We start from the raw sequence: 21,415 nt of genomic DNA on the forward strand, positions 1-21,415 counted from the left end.
TAATAAACCCATTGCCTGGACAGAAATTAATCCTTAACGAATAACAAGTCCACCAAATTTCTTGCGGTCCTTTCAAATCCCCAAGTGTCCCAAGAGATAATTCCTATCCAAAATAAAGTCATCGCCCTGAAGTGGTGGGAAGGAAAGGGGGTGGGACGGTACGCCACACTCCCACGAAAATAAAAATCCAGCTTTATACACACACATGCGCAAACACACACGCACACATCTACCGGGTACACAAGGAACAATCGTGGAGCTTTGAGAGTTGCCCACCTTTATTGGGGTTCACGGGGGTAAACGCGGAAAGCCCTCCTCTGCAATTCTGTGTGAGTGCTTTACAACTGCAGGGTTCTCGCCCCCGCTGCCAAAGGGTGGAATGCGGGGCGCGGGGGGGGGTCGCTTTTTATCCAGATGTAAAAATGATGCTGTACCCCTCCAATACCTGCTGGAAACTACACTGGTCTTTCTGCATACAGCCTGGGGTAAAGAGGAGCTGCACCCTTCTATTTACCTGGAATCGACAGGAAGAAGGAAAAGATCTATGCCACCCGAGTGTTGACGGCTGTATTCATGTGATGGGGGGGGGGGGGAGAGAGAAAGAAACACATGCCAGCCGGGAAGTCCCCAAGCGGTGCCTGCACCTGGGAAGCGACTGCAAAGGATGGGTGCGGGGGTGAGGAAGTGCTGGGAGAGGAAAGGACTGGAAGGAGGCGGCTTGCAGAAGTGCTCACCTGTCCGTACACCTGGATGGGCTGGGGCTGCAGAGCGGCACTCCGCCGCGTCCTGAGTGGCTTCCCGGCCGCCGGGCTCGCCCCCCGGGCATCCCCGTAAGTCCCCAACCTCAGTTCGCGCGGGTCGCCCTGCACCACGAAGAATCCTCGGTCCTGGGGCAAGGGCGCGCGGCCACCGTACAATCTCTGCGTCCAGCCCCCGCCGAGAGCCCCGGGGGGCAGCAGCACGACCAGGGCGAATAGGAAAGGGAGTCGCGACTCCCTCCTGCTGCTCCGTGTCGCCATGTTCAGGCGAACGCTCCCGCAGGTGGCGCCGCCGCCAGGAGAGAATGTGCAGCGCGCGCCGGGACAGCGCCGGGCCAGAGCCGGGGCCGCGCGCGCCGCTCCCGGAGCTCCAAGCCGCCCGGGCCGCTCCACTGCGCCTGCCACCGCTGCCACCACCACAGCCGCCGCCGCTGGGTCCCGCTCGCTGGGCGCCGCGCCGTCACGTGTGCGCTCGCAGCGCGTCCCCTTCGCGCACTTTCTTCGCTCGCCGCGACTGCGGCCCCGCCCCCTGGGATGGGGAAGTCAAGGCAGGGAGCGCCCGCCTGCGGGCACCGTGGTCCCCAGCGAGCACACCTCGCCCTCCCTGCCGCAGTGAAGAACTGTGTGGACGCCGTGTTCCATTTCCCAGGAGTGAGCTAGCTATTCCACGCATTCCTCGGGACACCCTGATCGCCCTAAATCGCCGCCAATCTCCGCCCCCTGTGAAGCCACTCGACCACTTTCCTGGGCCTTGGCTTCATGCCCACCTCCAAAGGCGAGTAGCAAACCACAGAATAAGCCCCAAGCACACCACCGACAAGAGTCAGGTTGAACCTGCCCGGTAGTGAAACTTACATGGTTTCAACCATGGCACAGTAATGTACTTGAAGTGGCCGCAGCTCAAACTACCCTTGATCAAGCTAAACTGCCCCTGCATTCAGCAGAGCATAGCAGACAAACATCCTGCACAGAGGCAGTGAAACCCAGACTGCACCTTACCAGGAACTCGCCCCACCTACATAGTTATACAGTATGACCCCTGCACACATGGCTACCTAGGCACAGCTCAGGGCCCCACCACGGTCTCCTACTTGATTCCCTCAACGTGACCCAGCACTGAGTCACTCGCAGTGGCAAGATGAGTGTCTCTACCAATCCCTTCAGCCAACACTACTAATTGTAAACTCTGTAAAGACTAATCTTTACAGATGTACAGGAGGGGGCAGATGCCCAAGGAGAGGCGGGAGTCCACTTTCAACGTCCCTGAAAGTCAGCTCCAAGAGACAGATTTTCTATAACTGCTTTTATATGTGTTTTTCCCCCAGTTGGAGGGAGCAGCTAAGTATTATCCTGTATTTCATCCTATATCTCTCTGGCCTCAGGATCTGGTTGTTGAGAAGACTGAAGACAGAACAGAGTGGCTGAAGCCAGTGGTTTAGAGAAGGGAAGAGTGGTCTCTCAGTTCCCAGCCCTAACTTTCTGCCTCTTCAATGAACTAGTACCTTGGTTCTGTCTCTCGTCCATCTGCCACTCAAGTTCCTTCTAGTTAGCTTAGTCTAGCTTCTCCCCTGAACCAAGGCCTCATTGGCAACCTGCCAAAACCTGTCATGATAAGAGCTGGGTTTGTCCCCAGGTTGAAACATTGCCACTGCGGTGGTGTCAGAAGGTGGGTGCCTTTGAGTTGATTAGACCATTGAGAGGGATTTGCGCCTTCCCAGTGGCGTCAGTTTGTTCTCCCATAGCAGTTGGTAGAGAGGCTGAGCTTTAGCTTAAGTCAGTCCTCAAAAAGCAAGGCCAGTCCCTTGTTTGGGCTCTTTACTAAGCGCTGGCTAGTCCTGTATCCCACGTGAGTTGAAACAGCATAAGGCCCCCAGGCACCAGCACCAAGTTCACAGACTTCCCGGTCTCCATGGCCAAGAGCCCAAAACTCAACTGTTTCTATGTCTCTTGGCCTCTGTTGCAGCAACAGAGAAAAATGACAGAGGGCCAACATTTCTTCACCTCCGTAAACCCAGTCTTCTACTGCCTACTCCATCCTGTAGCCGACTTTCAGACCTCCTGGCTCAGGTTCTGCTGCCTCCCAACCACCTACCCTCCCTTCTCTCTCCCAGTCAGATGCTGTCTTTCAGTTATCCAACTTGATGTCATTACTAAGCCACCAATTAACCCCACAAAGCCACTGAACAGTTGCCATCTCACACTGCCCATCAAGACCAGTCCTTCCTACTACTCAGGATCCCCTTACCAGATACCAATCCTCTCAGGGGTCCTCAGCACTTCTGTCCCCTTTGACTCCCAGCAGACAACTAAGGGAAAGGCCAGTAGTTAGAACAGCCTGTGTGTGATTTAATTACTGGTTGTTTTCAACCTATATTTAATGAGAACTGTCGTCTATGAGTTAGCATCTCCGCAGGAAAACAAAGACAGGTGTCTTGGAAGGGTTACGTGGAAGATGGAGAAGCGGTTTGCTCCTGTGAACTGTTGGCTGGAGCTTCAGGTGGCAATTTACATGGAAGGATTAGTAGGGCAGGACCAGCTCCTTGCTCGTTTTAATTTGGATTTGTAATCTAAATGCTATAAAACTGGCAAGAATGCTCAAACATGGCTAATTTACTCCTCGATGGCCCTCCTCGCTAGTCATTATCTACCTTCCCAGCCATTCTCAGGTGGATAATCAGCACCCTGGGAGACCGCGGACTGCATAACCCAGGGCACAGTGCAAAGAAAGCACATTGAATTTTGAGTCAAAGGTCCAGCTTTCTAGCCATGGGAACTGGGCTAAATGCCCTCCCTGGAGCTTCTGCTTTTCTCTTCTCTAAAATAAAGATCTTAATTCTAACCCACCTCTCTAAACAGTTACAGTACTAGATGAGATTGGGTATGTTAAACAGGAAATAAAAGACTGTGTTCAGGCAACATTAGAGGCCTGCATTGGGGTTCTGGTATTGCAGTAAGTTTCTATATGGTTTTTGAGTTGTTTAGATTTTTTTTTTGTCCTAGTCAAAGAGACCCTTCAGTCCTGACCATTCTCTACCTTCAAGACCCTTACGAGAATGTGAGACAGGAACAGTCATAGGGCCAATTCACCCAAAACAGGGTGAATTGTGCAATATGAGTGGGGGTGTTTCCTCCTAACTTCAAAAACAGATCTGGGTTGAAAACAAACCTCCACTTCCTCCATCCGTGCAGCGCGATAGATAAGGGAGGCAGTAGTCTAGCCTCCTTGCCCTAACCACGGCCTTGTTTTGTCCTCCAACCCCCCAGGACTATGGATGAAGGGAAGGCAGCATTCTAGCCCGTCTGCCCTAACCACGACCTTGCTTTGATGCTAAACAGCATCACTACACAAACATCAACATCCATGGAGCCATCGAGATGGTGCAGCAGGTAAAGGTGCTTGTAAGCCAAGCCTAGTGACCCGAGTTCAATCCCCAGAAGCCACACAGTAGAAGGAAAGAATCAACTCTTGCAAGTTGTCCTCTGATCTCCACATAAGCTCATGCTTACATGTGAACACACATCCTGCACATGTGCACATGCACACACATATCATAAACCTACTGTCAGTACTTTTTTGCATGTTTATGGCTCTTAGTTTATCAACCATAGGCTTTTGACGGTCCTAGGCAAATGGTACCCCATCCTTCTGTCCTAATAAGGGATCTAAACTAGAGCTGGGAATAGAACTGGGGAAAAACCATAGCAATCACAAGTGGCAGTTTTATCCAAATGGAGTAGGAGGTTTGGGGAATGGCCCAGTGCAAGAGTTCTTACTACTCAAGTGTGAGGACAAGAGTTCAGATCCCCAGCACCCACATAAATGCCAGGCAAGCAAGGAAAACTACCTATAATCCCAGGAGGCAGAGACAGGGGACTCCCAGAAAAACCTGAATAGCTAGACACGCCCATTGGCAATCTCTGGGTTCAAGTGAGACACCCTGTCTTAATATAAGGAGGAAAACCATAAAAGTAGATAACCTGTGTCAACCTCTACCCTGTACACACACATACACACACACGTGTGTCTTTTGTGTGCCCCCACATGCAAATAAACATGCAAACACAGATATATGAAAACACATACCACACATATACACATGAAAAATAAATAAAATAGCTAGCAAGAACTGGGTATGATGGAACATATCCATAATCCAACACTGGGGGGACTAATGTCTATAATCCTATCGCTGGCAAGGCTGAGGCAAGAAGATCATGAGTAGCTTGACATAAGCCTATGAAACACAGCAAGTCGTTGTTTCAAAAGACAAAACAAAAGAGAAAACAAGGACCCACAAGCTGACTCAGTCAGTAACAGACACGTTGCCGCCAAGTCTAATGACCTGAGTTCAATCTCTAGGACCCCACTGGTAGAGGTAAACAACCAAGCTCCTATAAGTTGTCCCCTGACGTCCACATGGATATAGCTCTTGGACAAAGAGTCTACCTAAAATGCACACGATGCAGGCTCAGGTCCCAGGTGTGAGAGGAAGAAGGGAAGGCAGACAGGAAAGGAGGGATTTTAAAACAGCAATCATGACAGCTGTAAAGACAAAGGTGGAGGTGGGAATCCTGAAAGTACGTTTTGATTCCTTTCTGGTGGCCTTTGTGAATACCCTCTCTCCTCTCTGGACCCCGGTTAGCCAACTTGATCCATCCTTTGCTTTTCAGAGAAGCCTCCCTCTGCACCTAGGTGAGTAGTATCCCTCACTTTAGAGCGCCAGTCTCCTCTCCTGTGTGTAGCTTTTGGTATTTTCTCTCTGGTCGTGTTACCTGACTCCATTTATATTTTGAGACTCAAGCCGCAAGAGGCATGACATCAGCCCACGTTAATCAGGCCCGTAGTCTGTGTCCAGCAAACCCCTGGCATGTGGTAGGAGGGATGTGCTCAGTGACACAGAATCTTCCCTTCTACCCCTATGAAGGTTCAGTTTTCAAGGCCTAAGAAATAAGCTGACAATGGTCAGATTTGCAGGAGAAGAGATGCACAGACTTGCGCCGTGCACTGTCCCTGGGAGTCACACAAAACACAAGACTCAAAGAAGGGGCAGAGTTTATGTTTGTAGAGCCTACCCCCTCTGAACTTCAGAGGAGAACAAGGGCCTGCAGACTCTGGGAGGTGATGCCCAAGGTTATATGAAAGAGGGGTGGAGGAAGCAGACAACAAAGGAAGTTCTTCTCGGTCTGCATCCGTGGAGCCCTAGCTAGCACTTCTCAGAACTGGTGCAATGGACTGAGGGACCAATCTCGTGTGTTTATTGCTTGGTGAGACTCCAGTAAGGGTGCTGAAGACAATTAGTTGCTTTCTAATTGAGTAACTTCCCTTGGCCAGATAAGGGAACTTCACTGAAACTTCCTTTCTAGTTTTGTGTAAATAAAGTGGGGGCTGGGGGACAGAAGTCAGCAAGACCTCGGTTCTCAGGCTGCTTCTGGGGCCTTTTCATCCTTCCAGTCCAAAGCAGCCAGCATGCCAGGTCGCCATATTGAGGGTTTCCTTTCCTGTTCTCCAGCAGACCCAGGCAAAAGAATAGAGAGCAGAAAGGACACCACCTCTAGCGCTGGTGGTGATGGCAGGTTATGTGACCAGTGTTGCTGGGCTTGATGGCACACGCCTGTAGTCCCAGCACCTTTGCTTCAGACGCAAGCCTGAGCTACATAGGGAGATCCTGTCTCAAACCAAGCAAGCAAAATTAAACGAACAAGCAAACACATAAAGAGGCAAAGCCCAGGATAGTCGACAAAGCTTAGGATGCGGAAACATTTAGAACACAGTGAGCATCTGCCGTTATCACCCTTGAATACATTAAGTTCATAAAGAGGCTTCTGGAAATAGAGGGAACTCACCTTGACATAGTGGTAGTTCATATTGGTATAAGGGTGTGGACCATTGGAACTCACTGTAACTCTTTGAAAGGAGCCAAAGCTGGTGTTATGGCCACTCCCATTTTAAAAAGCAAGAACTGGGGAGAATAGAGCCCTTGATTTACAGTTACACGGGGCTATTAACTCTCACGTACTAAGTAACAGATTCAAATGTAGATTGTCTGAGGTTTACAGCCAAAGCTGAGAGCCCCCTTACAAAGGGAAGAACTGACTTCAAGTCCTAGAAAAAAAAAGGACACAGGAAAGAGAGGGGGACTACATAGGCCCAGAGAAAAACACAGGCTAAGAGCACTGTATCTAGGAACTGAGGCCACCACAGAACTGTGTGCAGCGAAGCGTCCTGTGATTGCTCAGCAGTGGAGACACAGGATCCGCTCAAACCAGCTAACTGTCCTCAGCTTCATTATAATAACATTTCCATGTCGTTAGCCTTGCAAAATTGCCTGCGGGGATCATGCACGTGACACAGAAACACCTCCAGAAAAGCCCCACATAAAAGCCAGAGAATGGGAGCAAATGCTATTCCAGGAAAATTATTACCATTCGTAGGACTTCCTGCCTTTTCCCACCTTACCTGAGTAAGCCTCCCCTCCGTTAATGTTTGTTCCTGAGACACCAGCCAGAAACCTGGCGATCTGCATTCTTTCTCTGAGAGTCACAACAAGATCTTAAGAACACAGAGCCAGAGTCTATAGCTCTACAGAGTCTAAAGTCAACAGTAGTCAGTAGCAAGACCAGGGCAGAAAGAGCCAGTGAGTGCCCCCCTCCCGCCCCGCCCTTCTCAGCCCTCAGCCAGTCTCCTCTGTGGGTCACAGTCATCTTCAGCACCAGGACCTCGGGTATAATGCTTAGTCACCCAGCACTCTAATGTTCCCATGTTCAACCCTGAGAGATTCATCTGTCCAATCCTGCTTTCTATAATTTTCTAGAAGACTCGTTGAAGGAGGGGTTTGTTTTCCAGTGTTCAAGGCCTTTGAGAAGTACAGGTTTCTAAAGCTGCCATTGAGTTCTGTCTTCCCCTGGCTAGATGGTTCAGTTAGAAAAATCAACCTTTTTTTGGTTTGACTTTTTCAATTAACTGACAGGTTTTGTTCTGACATTTTCATACACATATGACATATGCTTTGTTCTTAATCATCCAAGAACTAAACTTTTGAAAATTTCTTTTTCCTGAGATACAGTTTTGCAGTGTAGCTTTGAACCTGAGATCTTCCTGCCTCAGTGGCTCTGATCCTGCATCACAAGCATGTTTATGCCACCATGCAGCCTCGTGGCTTTTATGGTTTAAATAAGATGCTGCAGATTCCCCGAGGGGCGCAGTGGCAGAAATGCTGCAGGTGCCCGAGTGGCAGGCAGTGGGCAGCAGGCCATTGAGACCATACCACAGGTCCCCGAGTGACGGGCAGCAGGTCCTGAGACCACAGCGGACCATAAAGGCAGCCGGGTCCCAGGCAGGAAGCCCCTAAGTGGCCCACAGGCCATGAGGGCCAGCAGGTCCTAGGCACCAAGCTGCATAGTGGGTGAGAGACTGAGATGGGTAGGCACGCCATGCAGAGGAAGTGGGTATTTATTTAGTGGGTTATGGAGGGGTAAGGGAAAAGGGGAGATGAGGGAAGAGAAGAGAGAGAGAGAGAGAGAGAGAGAGAGAGAGAGAGAGAGAGAGAGAGAGAGAAAGGGGGGAGGAGACGAACCACAGCAGCTATCCATTTAAGAGAAAGGAGAGAAACGGAAAGCGAACACAACATCCTGGAAGGAAGATCTGCCTGCCTGGGTAGCAGACAAGCAGGGGAGGGGGGCAGGGGAGCTTGCCTCTTTAAAGGATAGGACAGACCATTACAGTGACCGTGCCTAGTCAAAAATGAGTCCTTTTGCTGAAAGACACTTCAATGAATGACCTACACATTGTCTGCCATTTGATAGGGTGCTAATGTCCCCCAAAGATAGAGCCAGCACCTGCAAGATAAATATACAACTAACAGAAATATGTAAATCCAGAAAGAGTTCTGCTATGAGTCTTAAGGTACTAAGTATTAAATCTGGAGCCTGGTGCATGATGGGTAAGTGCACTCAGCTAACAGAGGTACACCCCCAGGTTCCAGAGCTCTAAGATGTTAGGTTGCTAATTCAAGGTCAGCCTGGGCAGCTTAGTGGAGTGGCATCTCAAAACAAAAAGATATACAATGGGCTGGGGCCTTATCTCATTGGTAACAGTGCTCGTCCCGTGTGTGCAAAGTCCTGAGTTCAATGCCTATCACTGTGCAACCGTCTAGCACGGGAAGGAGGCAGGTGGGGAACACTGAAATACTCGAAGAGAAAACAGAAAGTTACTTTGGGTGTCTGAAAAGAATCTGGGAAAGTTTTAGAAGGCAGAAGGTACGGATAAGGAAAAGTACGAAGGCAATTAACTTTAGGGCGGTGCCTGCTACGAGAGGCACCAACGCCCTTTGCAGGACACCACTTCAGTCCATCTTCAGCTAGAACACCGGGCGTCACCTGTTTGCCATGCATATAATCTCCCAGGCTTGCTGCAGACTGATGAGACATCTGCCACCTCCGAACCCATCACCCTGGCAATTTTACACGGTGTCATCAGCTGAATTAACACCTGTTAAAAACCATCATTCCCTCTAGACTCAAAGCAGCAAGCGCCTTTAATGAGGGATTTGCAGAAAAGAATACATTTCCTCAGAGCCCTTCAATAAATGACATTAAGTCCTCTATGCCAAATAAATTATTGAAACGGCGATTAGGGTTTGGATCGTACCAACAGACCTGCTCAGAGGCATATTTAATCTCATTTGGGCTTTGACGGCCACACCCGGACTAGCAAACTGCCCAGCCTTCCTCCGTTGATGGGTAAGAGGAAAATGCATTCCTTTTGAGCGTGTATTTAAACAAGAACTTCAGTGCTAAATTAGCAGTGGGTTTTGTGTATGAATTTTCTTTGCATTCTAACATTATGTAAATGAAAAACCCAACGAAGTGCAAATTAGGACTATTCTTAATTCTAAAAGGCTGCTATTCTGTGATAATGACGCCATGGAACAGTTCACAGTCTGCCAAACACGGTGTGTGGTTCCTGCTCCCCCATCTGCCCTGTGAGACTCCCAGCAGGGGGACTCCCACTGTGTCCTCATTTTTCTTCCTTGCCCACTAACGTCAATCAGATATAATCCCCACATCCTCTCCTCTTCCTCCTTATAATTTCATCTTGCAAGGATCATTTCCTCACTAAGAACAGAGCAAGAGGTCGAGAGGGACTTCATCTGTATGAGCAATGGTATTACAGGATGTTAGAGGCCTGACATTCAGGAGCCAGTTCACCTGGATTTTATCCCAGTTCTCTCTGGACCAGGCACCTCATCCAAGGACCCTCCTTTTCTTCACCTGGAAAACAAATTAGCTACCTCTGCAGGTTTAGAAGATTACATGCGATTAGACGCCTTAAGGCTTAAATCTAAGCCTGGCATAGAAGACTTGTTCGACAAATGATACCTATTGTTGTTTGCAAAGTTCAGCTTGGATATAGTCGTTACATCAAATAAGCCATTCAGCAGCTGACAGGATCTTGTTCGGGTTTGTGTTTCCTTCAACATCGACACCAGGCAATGGGTTTTTGTAAACGACAACAAAAACTATAATGGAGGGCAGAGGAGTATAAATTTCAATGGTAGAAGACATGCCTAGCATTCACAGGGCCCTGAGTTCAATTCCCAGTACTTTCTTCAATAACACACATCCCCCCTCCACACACACACAAAAGAGAAAGCTAGTTTTACACATACACGCACACACACACACACGCACAGAGCAAACAGACACAGGCGTGGACATCACAGTCTGTAACTCCCAGGTGTTGTCCTCTTCTCCATGGCTCTTAGAGAAACCTGGGTTGCAGGCAGATGTAAGAAAGCTCCAAGAACAGGATTCAGGGAACTTTGAGACAAATCAGCTTCAGTTTCCTATCAAGCATGGAGACAAAAGACCAGAAGAAGGACTCTGCCCTGTGAGTGTGTTCTAGAGGAGGGCTGACTCTGGCAGGCCTGCTGAATACATTTGGTTTGTTTTGGTTTTTCTTATTTTATTTTTTGTTATATGTATGGGCGTTTTGCCTGTATGTGGGTCTGTGTGCTACATCCATTTCCGATATTTTCAGAGGCCGGAAGAGGGCGTTAGCTCCCTTAGAAGTGGAGTTACAGATGCTTGTGTGCGGCCAGGTGGATACTAGGAATCAACTCTAGAAAAGCAACCAGTGCTTTTGACCACTGAGTCAACCCTGCAGTCCCCCTCCTTGGACTCCTAACCACTGAGCCATCCCTCCAACCCCTCCTTGGGTTCCTAACCACTGAGCCATCCCTCCAACCCCTCCTTGGGTTCCTAACCACTGAGCCATCTCTCCAGCCCCCACTCCTTGGACTCCTAGCCACTGAGCTTCCCCTCCAGCCCCCACTCCTTGGACTCCTAACCACTGAGCCATCCCTCCAGTCCCCCTCCTTGGTCTCCTAACCACTGAGCCATCCCTCCAACCCCCCTTCCTTGGATTCGAATGATTCACATGCAAACCCATTCCTGGTAACCACACTTCTTAAACAGCATTAATTTCACCAATGAAAAAAATATTCCTAGTATTCTTTATACTAACTAATATATCACAATTCAGGGTCAGTTTGTGACACCTGAAGTTCTCTGGCCCAGCATGGATTCCTGGTGAAGATGTTTCACACCCTAATCACACCTAAGGACACACATTCCTAATGAGGGCCTTTACTTGTTCATTGCCTGCCGTTGGTATTGGTTCTAGTGAGTTTATACCTGTGTACACAGTGCTGTTTGTAGTAAAGCATTTAGAAGTCAGTCACAGATAGTAGGGCAATCGTGAACAAGGACAGGCTTCCAGTATCACTGAAACTGGGAAAGGAGTGTCAGAGTATGGCTTCCCAGAGTGGGGATTCCAGAATGGGATAGCCAGGCCGTCAGTTCTCTGATGCCCAGAATCTACGTTAGCACCGACAGCTAGATAACATTGTTAGTTTAGGCATCACCCTAAAGGAGCCATTTACCCAAATAAGGAATTCATGCCTCCATTGAGGTCAGCTAGATAAGACAGACCACTCTCCTGAGTAGCTATTACAAGTGCTTTGGGTAGCCTATCTCAATCAATACAAGTGATTTTTTACAATTGGCATAACAATATAGAGAATGATCTTCATTAGTGGCTAGCTAATTGGCTGGGTGAACATTAGAAACATGGTCTCAGTAAATTCAGAAGTATTCAAGGCTTAGTGCCTGTCAAAAGCATAGTGAAGACACACTGTTCTGTTGCATGGATATGTGTTAAATAGCACAACTCTCCTGACCTCAGAAATAGGAGTGAAACTGGAAATGTTGGCTCCTGCCTGCAATCCCCAGCCCTTGGGAAGATGAGTCAGGAGGATTATAATGAGTTTGGGACGAGCCTAGACTACACAGTGAGCTCTTAGCCAACCTATGCTGCAGGATAGAAAGAAAGAAAGAAAGAAAGAAAGAAAGAAAGAAAGAAAGAAAGAAAGAAAGAAAGAAAGAAAGAAAGAGAGAGAACAGGCTAGAAAAATTGTTTTCTGCTTGCCCCAGAAACATAAAGCTCTGTCTACTTTGGTTTCCCCAAACACATACACAAAAGCTTGACATGATAGTGTGTCTTTAAGCCCAGTGCAAGGGAGGCAGAGACAATCAGGTTCCTGGAGCTCCCTTACCATCCAGACTAGTCTACTTGGCAAGTAATGATACCTAATGTTGCCCTCCACTGTTCTGCCTTCCACATATGCATGCACACATACTCACATACAAGTGCTCATACACACATATACACATACCCACAAAAGAAAAGAAGGGGAGAGACAGAATGGGAGAGAAAGAAGGGGTACAAAACCTTATTCTCTAATCAGTTCTTCATCCCTGGGTCTAAGGATTCTGGCTGCCTGCTACAAACAGCATGCCAACTCTAGAATCTTCTTTCTGCATCTGATAAAACATGTTCAAGTACAGTGTGATGAAAACAACTAAGACAGAACGGGGACTTCCTATGCCCTGTTGTTAATAGCTGTTTAATTAACATTTGCATGTGTGGTGGAGTCCAGTGTGAGGTTGCTACTATTAAAATGTATCTGTGAGGGTCTGAGACAACAATTAACCATGGCTATCCTAATCCAGTTCCTTCTTATCTGTAAAACACAGGTATAACAAACCTAATCCAGGTAAGTTTCAATGTGTATTATAGAGTGAGCTGTTGGAAAACTAGGGTAGGGTTGGAGTAGCAGGGCAAAGGTTTTCAGGACCAGTGTACAAGCTGGGAGAAAGCTATGGCCACAGAATGCTAGAGACCCAGGATGCTAAAGTGTCTACAAGACATATGTTCATTTCCCTCCCACACAAGTCTCTAGGCTGGGCTCCACGACTGCCAGCAATTCAGGTTCCCTCTGCCTCGTTGCTCTGCGATCTCAGGTTATGTGTTTTGTCTTGTGGTCCACAGCGGCTCATCAGCTTTTCTGCAAAAGCCAGGGGAAAAGAGAATGGGGCACAAATCAACATGCACGTCATTTCCACTCGCATCCTGATGGGTAGAAGTTAGTAACTGGCCCCTCACCTGCAAGCGATGATGTTGGAGACAGGCTACTTCCACATAGCCATGTGCTCCCCTGAAAGTCAGGATTCTCTTCCTGTTTGAAGTGGAAAACAATACTGAGAAGCAGTTGCTGATTGGTTGCTTCCAGAATCAATAGAGTGAACAGGGCTGATAGCGAGGTGGCAAGACCTGATAATGACAGCTATTCTAAAAAACACTGAAGTATTTGTGTACCTCGGGGTCCTCGAACTCCTGAGCAACACCATACCACTATTTAGGTCCCAGTTACCCTGCCCCTCATTAAAAGGATGCCTTGGACTATAGCACCTGCCCATGGGATGGTATGCAAGCCGGGAAATAGGCTGGAAATTTAAAAACACACGCACACAGACAGACAGGGACACGGGTCATCCTTGAAACAAGAATGCCAAGAATACCCACTTTATTGTGCTTGGGGGCAGCTTATATGGTACCCTGGCCACGCCCCGGCTCTCTGCAGACCCATCAGAAATCACTACCTTGCCATGAGGGGTCTCGTGCTCAGAGCAGCTGCAGACTGCTCAGAGCAGAGGAAAACAAGTTGTTTACAGAAAATTCAGGGTCTGATGGTCCTCAGTCCCCAACATTAGACTTTCAATGCCTGGCTCACCAAGGGTCTCTTTCACTCTGGTCCAGCCCCTTCACTTGTACCCCTTGTATGGATTTGTGAGTGCACTTGACTTATCCACCTTTTAAATGTTTTACATCTGAGATGTCAGCAATGTCTAGAAATAAGAATGTCTGGCACTCTTGAAGAACTAGAGACTTTTAACCTAGAGTAGCAATGGGAGAACCAACTCCACAGTCTCATCTAATCGCTTATAACAACCATTGACTTTGAGGCTAAAGGAAGGTTTCTTGTAAATATCAACAGTGTGCTGATGCCTGAATTGGGCTCAGGGATTCCTGTGTGTTCTCTTAGACTCTCAAAGCAAGCCTGTGTGACGGGAGTTATTTTCATTGTGTGAAGATCAGAGACTCTGGGCTGTTTGTAGAAGACATGCAGAGAGGCCTGGGAAGCCTCAGGAAAGTGTTTGCCATGCAAGCATGTAGCCCCAACATGAGAACCAGGCAGGTGTGTTGGCATCCTAAGATCCCGAGACTAGAGAGGCAGCAACAAGTGGATCCCTGAAACTCAGTAACCGGCCAGTCTAGCCCTTAAATGTGCTTCTGATTAAGGAAAAAACCCAGCCCCCCAAAATGAGGTATAATGACTAAGGAAAATACCCTACAGTGACCTCTAGCTTGCACATACATACATGCACGTGCACACACACTCACGTGCACACACACACGCACACACACACACACACACACACACACACACACACACACCCTAGACGGAGTCAATATGCACACCCCACATGTCTGACTCTAAGCTGGAAACTTTCTCCGTGCCAGCATACTCACAAACAGAATGTTTGAAAAACCTACAAATCACTTTTCTTTCAATCCACCATTTTTTATTGATTTTTATTGAACTCTACATTTTTCTCTGCTCCCCTCCCTGCCTCTTCTCTCCCCTTCAACCCTCCCCCAAGGTCCCCATGCTCCCATTTAATTCAGGAGATCTTGTCTTTTTCTACTTCCCATGTAGATTAGATCTATGTAAGTCTCTCTTAGTGTCCTCATTGTTGTCTAAGTTCTCTGGGATTGTGGTTTGTGAACTGATTTTCTATGCTTTATGTTTAAAAACCACTTATGAGTGAGTACATGTGATAACTGTCTTTCTGTGTCTTGGTTACCTCACTCAAAATGATGTTTTCTAGCCCCATCCATTTTCCTGCAAAATTCAAGATGTTCTTATTTTTTCTGCTGTGTAGTATTCCATTGTGTAAATATACCACATTTTCCTTATCCATTCTTCGGTCGAGGGGCATTTAGGTTGTTTCCAGGTTCTGGCTGTGACAAACAATGCTGCTATGAACATAGTTGAGCACATGTTCACGAGGTACAATGGAGCATCCTTTGGATATATACCCCAAAGTGGTATTACTGGGTCTTGAGGAAGGTTGTTTCCTAATTTTCTGAGAAATTGCCACATTGACATCCAAAGAGGCTGTACGAGCTTGCATTCCCACCTACAAATCACTTTTTAATAGGCAAAAGAATCAAGTAAACCCTTCACAAAGGAGAAGGCACACACAGCCAAACAGTGCTTATAAATGATGCTCAACGGTGTTGGTTATCAGGAACATGCAAATTAAAACCACAATGGCAATTGCCACACACCCATTGGACTGGTTACAATAGAACCTAAAAACTCAACAATGCTGATATAGCTGTGGAGCAGGTAAATCTTCAGACACTGATGGCCAAACACCTTCCTTTTTTCTTTCATCTTTTCTTTCCATTCTCTCTCTCTCTCTCTCTCTCTCTCTCTCTCTCTCTCTCTCTCTCTCCACAGTCTCCTGTAGCCAAAGATGACCCGGGACCACAGGCATGCACCACCGTTCCTGACTTATGCAGAGCAGGGTTCAAACCTTGTGCATACATTAAGCAGCCACTCCATCAACTGAGCTACATCTCCAGGCCCAAACTGGCATTTTCATATAAATATTATTAGTCTACTTTATGATTCAGGATTTATAAGATAAATGAAATCATATGTCTACTAAAAATTCTGCATAAGAATGTCCACTGTAGCTTTCTTTCTCAGACCTCGGCTTTGGAAACAAGACAAATGTTCATTCACAAGAGCGGAATGGAAGAACAAACTGAGGTATTTTCATACAAAGAGACATTGTCCAACCACAAAAGGAACAAATTGTTTAAATATTCCACATAGATGAATCTCAGAAATACTATATTAAGTGTATTTTTAAAAAAGCCAGACACACAAGAGAACACATACCAATTACTTCATTTATGTGAAATCCAACATGCAGATCTCATTGATGAAAATAAAAAGTCAGAATCACAGCTGCCTGGCAGAGGAGGACTACTAACCAGACAATGCTGTGGGAGAATTTTCTGGATGATGCAGTTTTGGAAACATTTATTTGTTTATCTAGTGTGTATATGGGGACAGGCTGGGCATGCATGTGGAAGGTTCAAAGACGGCTTGCAAGAGTTGGTTCTCTCTTTCAATCATGTGGGTCTTGGGGAATCAAACTCAAGTCTCCAGGCTTGGTGGCAAGTATTGCTACCCACCTTGAAACTGGGGAGGGAGGAAGATGACTCTATTGGTAAAGTGCTTGCCAGAGTCATCGAAGAGCCTGAACTTGGGTCTTCAGAGCCCATGTTAAAAGCTAGGTGTGGCAGCTCATGCTTATGGTATGGCACCAGGAATATGAAAGCAGGAATGTCCCTGGGGCTTTCTAACCAACCTGTCTCGCCAATTGGTGAGCTCCTGGTTCAGTGAGAGACCTGTCTCAAATAAATAAATAAATAAATAAATAAATAAATAAATAAAGTGATAAATGTGCTGAGGAACAATCTTTGTGCACTGTAAATATGTATTACTCTCATTGGTTGACAGAAACTAACTGGCCTATAGCTGGGCAGAAAGAGATTGGACAGGAAAGCCAGACTAAGAGGCAGACCAGGAGGACTCTGGGAAGAAGAAAGGCATAGTCTCAGGAGTCTCCACCCAGATGCAGAGGGAGCAGGACATGGACAAAATGAGGTAACAAGCAATGAGCCATGTGGTAGTACATAAATTAATAGAAATGGGTTAATTTAAAATGTGAGAGTTAACTAGTAACAAGCCTGAGCTATTGGCCGAACATTATAGTTAATATTAAGTCTGCATTGTGTTTATTTGGGAACTGGAGGGTAGGAAAGAAAAGACCATGTACAGAGATGGTTGAAGAAGACATCAGAGTTTGCCTCTTTCCACCACATACACAAACATGTATTTGTAACTTTGACCCAGGCATCTACATACAAGTGCCCAGCTAAATATATACATATATATGTACATATACATATATACATATATATACATATACATACTTTCATATGCATACTCATAAATACATACATACAATCTTATAACTATTTTAAAATGTATTTCTTTTTCTTCTCTGAAGCTTTCTTTTTTATAGAGGGGACAGTTTTTAGTTATGTGTGTCTGTTGCGGGGTATGTGTGGGAGTGCCTTAGCTAGAGGAGATGAATCCCCTGGGGTTAGAGCTAAGGAAGTTGTCAGTCACCTGATGTGGGTGCCAGGAACCAAACTCCAGTCCTCCAGAAGAGCACTACACGCTCTTAACCACTGAGTCACCTCTCCAGACCCATCTGAAGCTTTCTTATTTAAAATGACACTATTTCCCCTTTGAAACCCAGGCCCTTAGCCCTTCTCGGTTCCCATTTCTTAGAAAGTATGATGTTTTCACATTTCCTTCGTTAACATCCTTTCTTCTGCCCCTCCCCCCCACACACAAACACCACAACTTCACATCAATTCCTGCTCCTCCCTGAAGGCTCTAAGGAAAAGTCATGAACTCACATATGTTTCCTGATATATTCCTCTGGATGAATTAGAGTTCTATCCCATGCTAGATTTACCTGTGGCCCAGCATTGGTCCCTGACTAAATAATGCTAATGGTCCCCCAAGCTCAAAGATGCTAGCTCTTTGAACATGTGGTTCTAGGCTTGAAGAATGAGGGCAAACATTCAAGCCATCAGCAGAAGCATCTTCATCTGCTGCTACAGGAGATGCAGCTAACAATAGGGTCTGCCATGTAGCAGTCTCCTGTGGAAATTGTACTATTTAGAATAAGGTTGAAAATCCCATTTCCAACAGACTGAAGAAAGAGTTGAGACTGTCAAACTTGTATAGAGTTGGAGTCTTGCAACTTTGGGACTGGATGGGAAGGAACTTTGCTCAGTCAGTCATTGCAGGAGAATGGATTTGCATAGATTCCATGATGCTTGGAAAGACTAGAATGGATAAAACTCAGGACTAAATATAGAGGAATGTATTTACTGAGGGCTTCCTATCATGTTATATCCTATGCCAAATAATTGTGTCCATTAATCTTACTTAATCCACATTATAACTCTGTACAGAGGTTAACTAGAGTGCTCAATCTTCCCTAGTAGTGAGTGATAGAATTGAGTCCCATTTCCATGTCTGTTTAACTCCAGACTCCACACTGTTAATCCCGAGGCTGTTCTGTGTCTCTAAAAGGAATTAGCAAAGGCCCTGTGTCCTGTGTCTTGGTTCAAGGTTGGTCAAGCAGCCCAAGCCCAAAGACTCCTTTGCATAGTCCTTGCAGTGACTTGCTGGTGTCTCTCACATCTTCAGCAAGGGCATTCTTCCTGCTTAAGCCCACTTTTGTTTATCATTGGTGACCAACATCAGCCTTGATACTGAACAATTTCAGTGGCAGGAGGAGGATGCCAAATGGCCTTATACAAATTTGGCACATTCCAGAACATCTTCTGATTGTCCAAGGTCAGGCAAGTCTCTATAGCTTGTAGTTCGAAAGAATATTAGTGAGGGGGATAGGATGGGATAAGAAGCAATGGTTCCTTAAGAGATATATCCTCATTAAGATGCCATTACAGCAGACCACAGGGCACACAGTAACATGAAGTTATGGTCTAGCCAAGGAGAGCCCAAGGGACAAGTCAGAAAGACATGAGAAATAGGAGCTGGAAACATTAGCAATGTTGTGCTAAAATTTCAGCATAGTCTTCAACCTTTGGTTGTTTTGGATAAAAAAGACTAAAAACCACATCCAGTATATTGAGAATTTGCTAGGAACTCTTTCTTCCTGTTTCTTCTCTGAGGATGAGGATCAGGCTTTTGTACAAGAAGAGCCCATGTTATGAGTTTTCATGTTTCTGAATTTGATTGTAGTGGTTGTAGAGGCAATCACAGGTACAGAAGAAACAGGGAGAAGTTTATGTTGATAGAGTCCGGAAACAGGTTTTTGAAAGAGCAGCCATGAGCAGAGCATTGCAGTGACGTGTTTTAATCAAGGGGGGACCCTTGCAACTCCATGCAGGTAAAGGCAATGGCGCCTAATTTAAGTGTAAGGTGTTTCAGAAGGAACTGAAGAGATCTGTGAACTCGGCCAGTGTGCTGACACTTCTTCTCACATGGTGCTCAGAAGAAACACACAGGCTCAAGTGCCTCTCCCTGTTTCTTACACAACAAGCACCTGGGTTTGCAAAAGCCCAGAAACAGGAACCGTGTCTGTCATATGGCCATTTCCATTGTTAACTTTGAGGAACCTACCTCAGAATATAGATCTGCTGAGTGTATGCTTGTGTGGGTGCGAGTCTCTGTGTGTATCTGTCTGTGTGTGAGAGAAACAGGCAGACAGACAGGGACAGGGACACAGACAAACAGACAGGTAGACCAAGACAGGGACACAGAGAGACAGAGACTGAGAGAGAGAAAGAGGAAAGAAGGGCAAAGGTAAGCTATCCATTGGATGTCCTTAAACAGTAGGACAACCCTAGAAGTCAAGGCCAGGTACAAATGCTGATCTTGAGTTGAACTGGGAAAGGCCTTCAAAGCAAGAACATAGAGGAGAACAAACCTGTACATCAGCCTATTTGTTTGAGAGGCCTCTTTAAATATGGGCAGAGAAAGACTGAGGGAGAATTACAAGGGTCCCACTAACTAAACGCTTAAGTTGGTACTGGACTACGCTTGGAGAGGCTTGCAAGAACCATGAGTTAGATTAAGGACCTACCTGACCCAAGCCACCATCAACTTCATGGACATTATCCATTTGCCTGTAACATGGTCTTTCCCCTTTTGCATCACCATCTGTCTTTGAGGAGGCTGTACCAGCTGTATCACTGGGCTCCCAGGAGCTCTGGCTTCCAGCTGGCTGTGGTCAAATGGAGGCACTGGTGGGGAGCCATGGTGGGACAAGGGGAGCAGGGTGGCTCTTTCCCTAGCTTCCTTTCTTTCAGATGGCCAGAGATTAGCCATGTTCTTCTTCTGATGACCACAGCTCCACTTGGGTTGTGCTCCTGCAGACAGATACCCTCTCTTGGCTCTAATGACTGGCTCAAATACTGCCAAGTCCTTGTACATGTCCTATGCTCCTTCAGTGATCATGTAACTCAAGATGACCTGAAACTCCCAACATAGCCAAAAGCAGCAGTGAAGTCTTGATCTTCTGTTTCCACCTTCTAAATGCTGAGACTTCAAATGAGCATCATTATGCTTCCTAAAATATCTGATTTCACGTGCCATTGAGGAATGCCTTCTTTTCAAGGTGGGGTTTTGTGTAATCATGACTGGCCACACACAAATTACTACGGAGCCGAGAATGACCTTGACCAACTGCTCCTCTAGCCTCCACCTCTTCATTGCTGAGATTCCAGGAATGCGCCACTATAACTACCCAGCGTTATGTAGGCAAGCAAGCACTCTACTCACTGAGCTACATCATCAGCCCTCAGAATGCTTCAATAACAGTCACCTGCCAGGCTGACAGCATTGCAATTAAGATCTGAATAACTCTTGCTGTGGGATAATGCTCTTGTGCACTGTAAAGATTTCTCACTCATATTAGTTTAATAAAACACTGATTGGCCAGTAGCCAGACAGGAAGTATAGGCAGGGTGACCAGACTAAGAGAATTCTGGGGAAAGGAAAGGCAGAGAGTCAGTCACCAGCCAAACACAGAGGAAGCAAGATGAGACTGTCTTACTGAGAAAAGGTACCAAGCCAGATGGCTAAGTATAGACAAGAATTGTGGGTTAATTGAAGTTGTAAGAGCTAGTTAATAATAAGTCCGAGTTAAAAGGCCAAACAGTTTATAAATAATATAAGCCTCTGTATGTTTCTTTGGGACTGAATGACTGAGGGACCAGGCAGGACCTTTTCATCTACAAACTGTACCTATAAGCAAGTTTCTATCCTGACTATGATATTATCCTACACCTTCATCAGTGTGAATTGCTGCAAGAGGAACTTTCACAAGCTCTTTGGTGTTCGTGTGTTCTCTGTCTCCAGTGTGAATAAGCTCTTTCATAAGGATGGTAGTCTTGGGTAATACCCTTGTTAAATATACATAGGCATTAGATACATTGCTTTTTTGCTCAGTTGTGCAAGAATGTAAAACTAAACTGTATTGAAATAGTGAATTATTGAAAGTAACTAAATATTAATAGATTAGAGTGCAGTAATTCAGAGCATAGGCTTTTAGCTTAGACA

At 46.3% G+C, this 21,415-nt stretch overlaps 1 protein-coding gene across 1 annotated transcript in view; it reads right to left on the reverse strand.

Annotated features, from left to right (window-relative positions):
• Sorl1 (sortilin related receptor 1) overlaps positions 1 to 1,163 on the reverse strand; it is a 158,410-nt gene extending 157,247 nt beyond the window's left edge. Inside the window, exon 1 of the mRNA XM_050120095.1 lies at positions 735 to 1,163. Within this exon, the coding sequence (XP_049976052.1) occupies positions 735 to 1,019 (285 nt within the window). The 5' untranslated portion in view covers positions 1,020 to 1,163. The remainder of the gene's footprint in view (positions 1 to 734) is intronic.
• Positions 1,164 to 21,415: the final 20,252 nt, after the last annotated feature.

The sequence above is a fragment of the Alexandromys fortis genome, unplaced genomic scaffold, assembly GCF_014885135.2.
Source record: "Alexandromys fortis isolate MF-2015 unplaced genomic scaffold, M_Fortis_MF-2015_v1.1 scaffold_190, whole genome shotgun sequence".
Taxonomy (NCBI): Eukaryota; Metazoa; Chordata; class Mammalia; order Rodentia; family Cricetidae; genus Alexandromys; species Alexandromys fortis.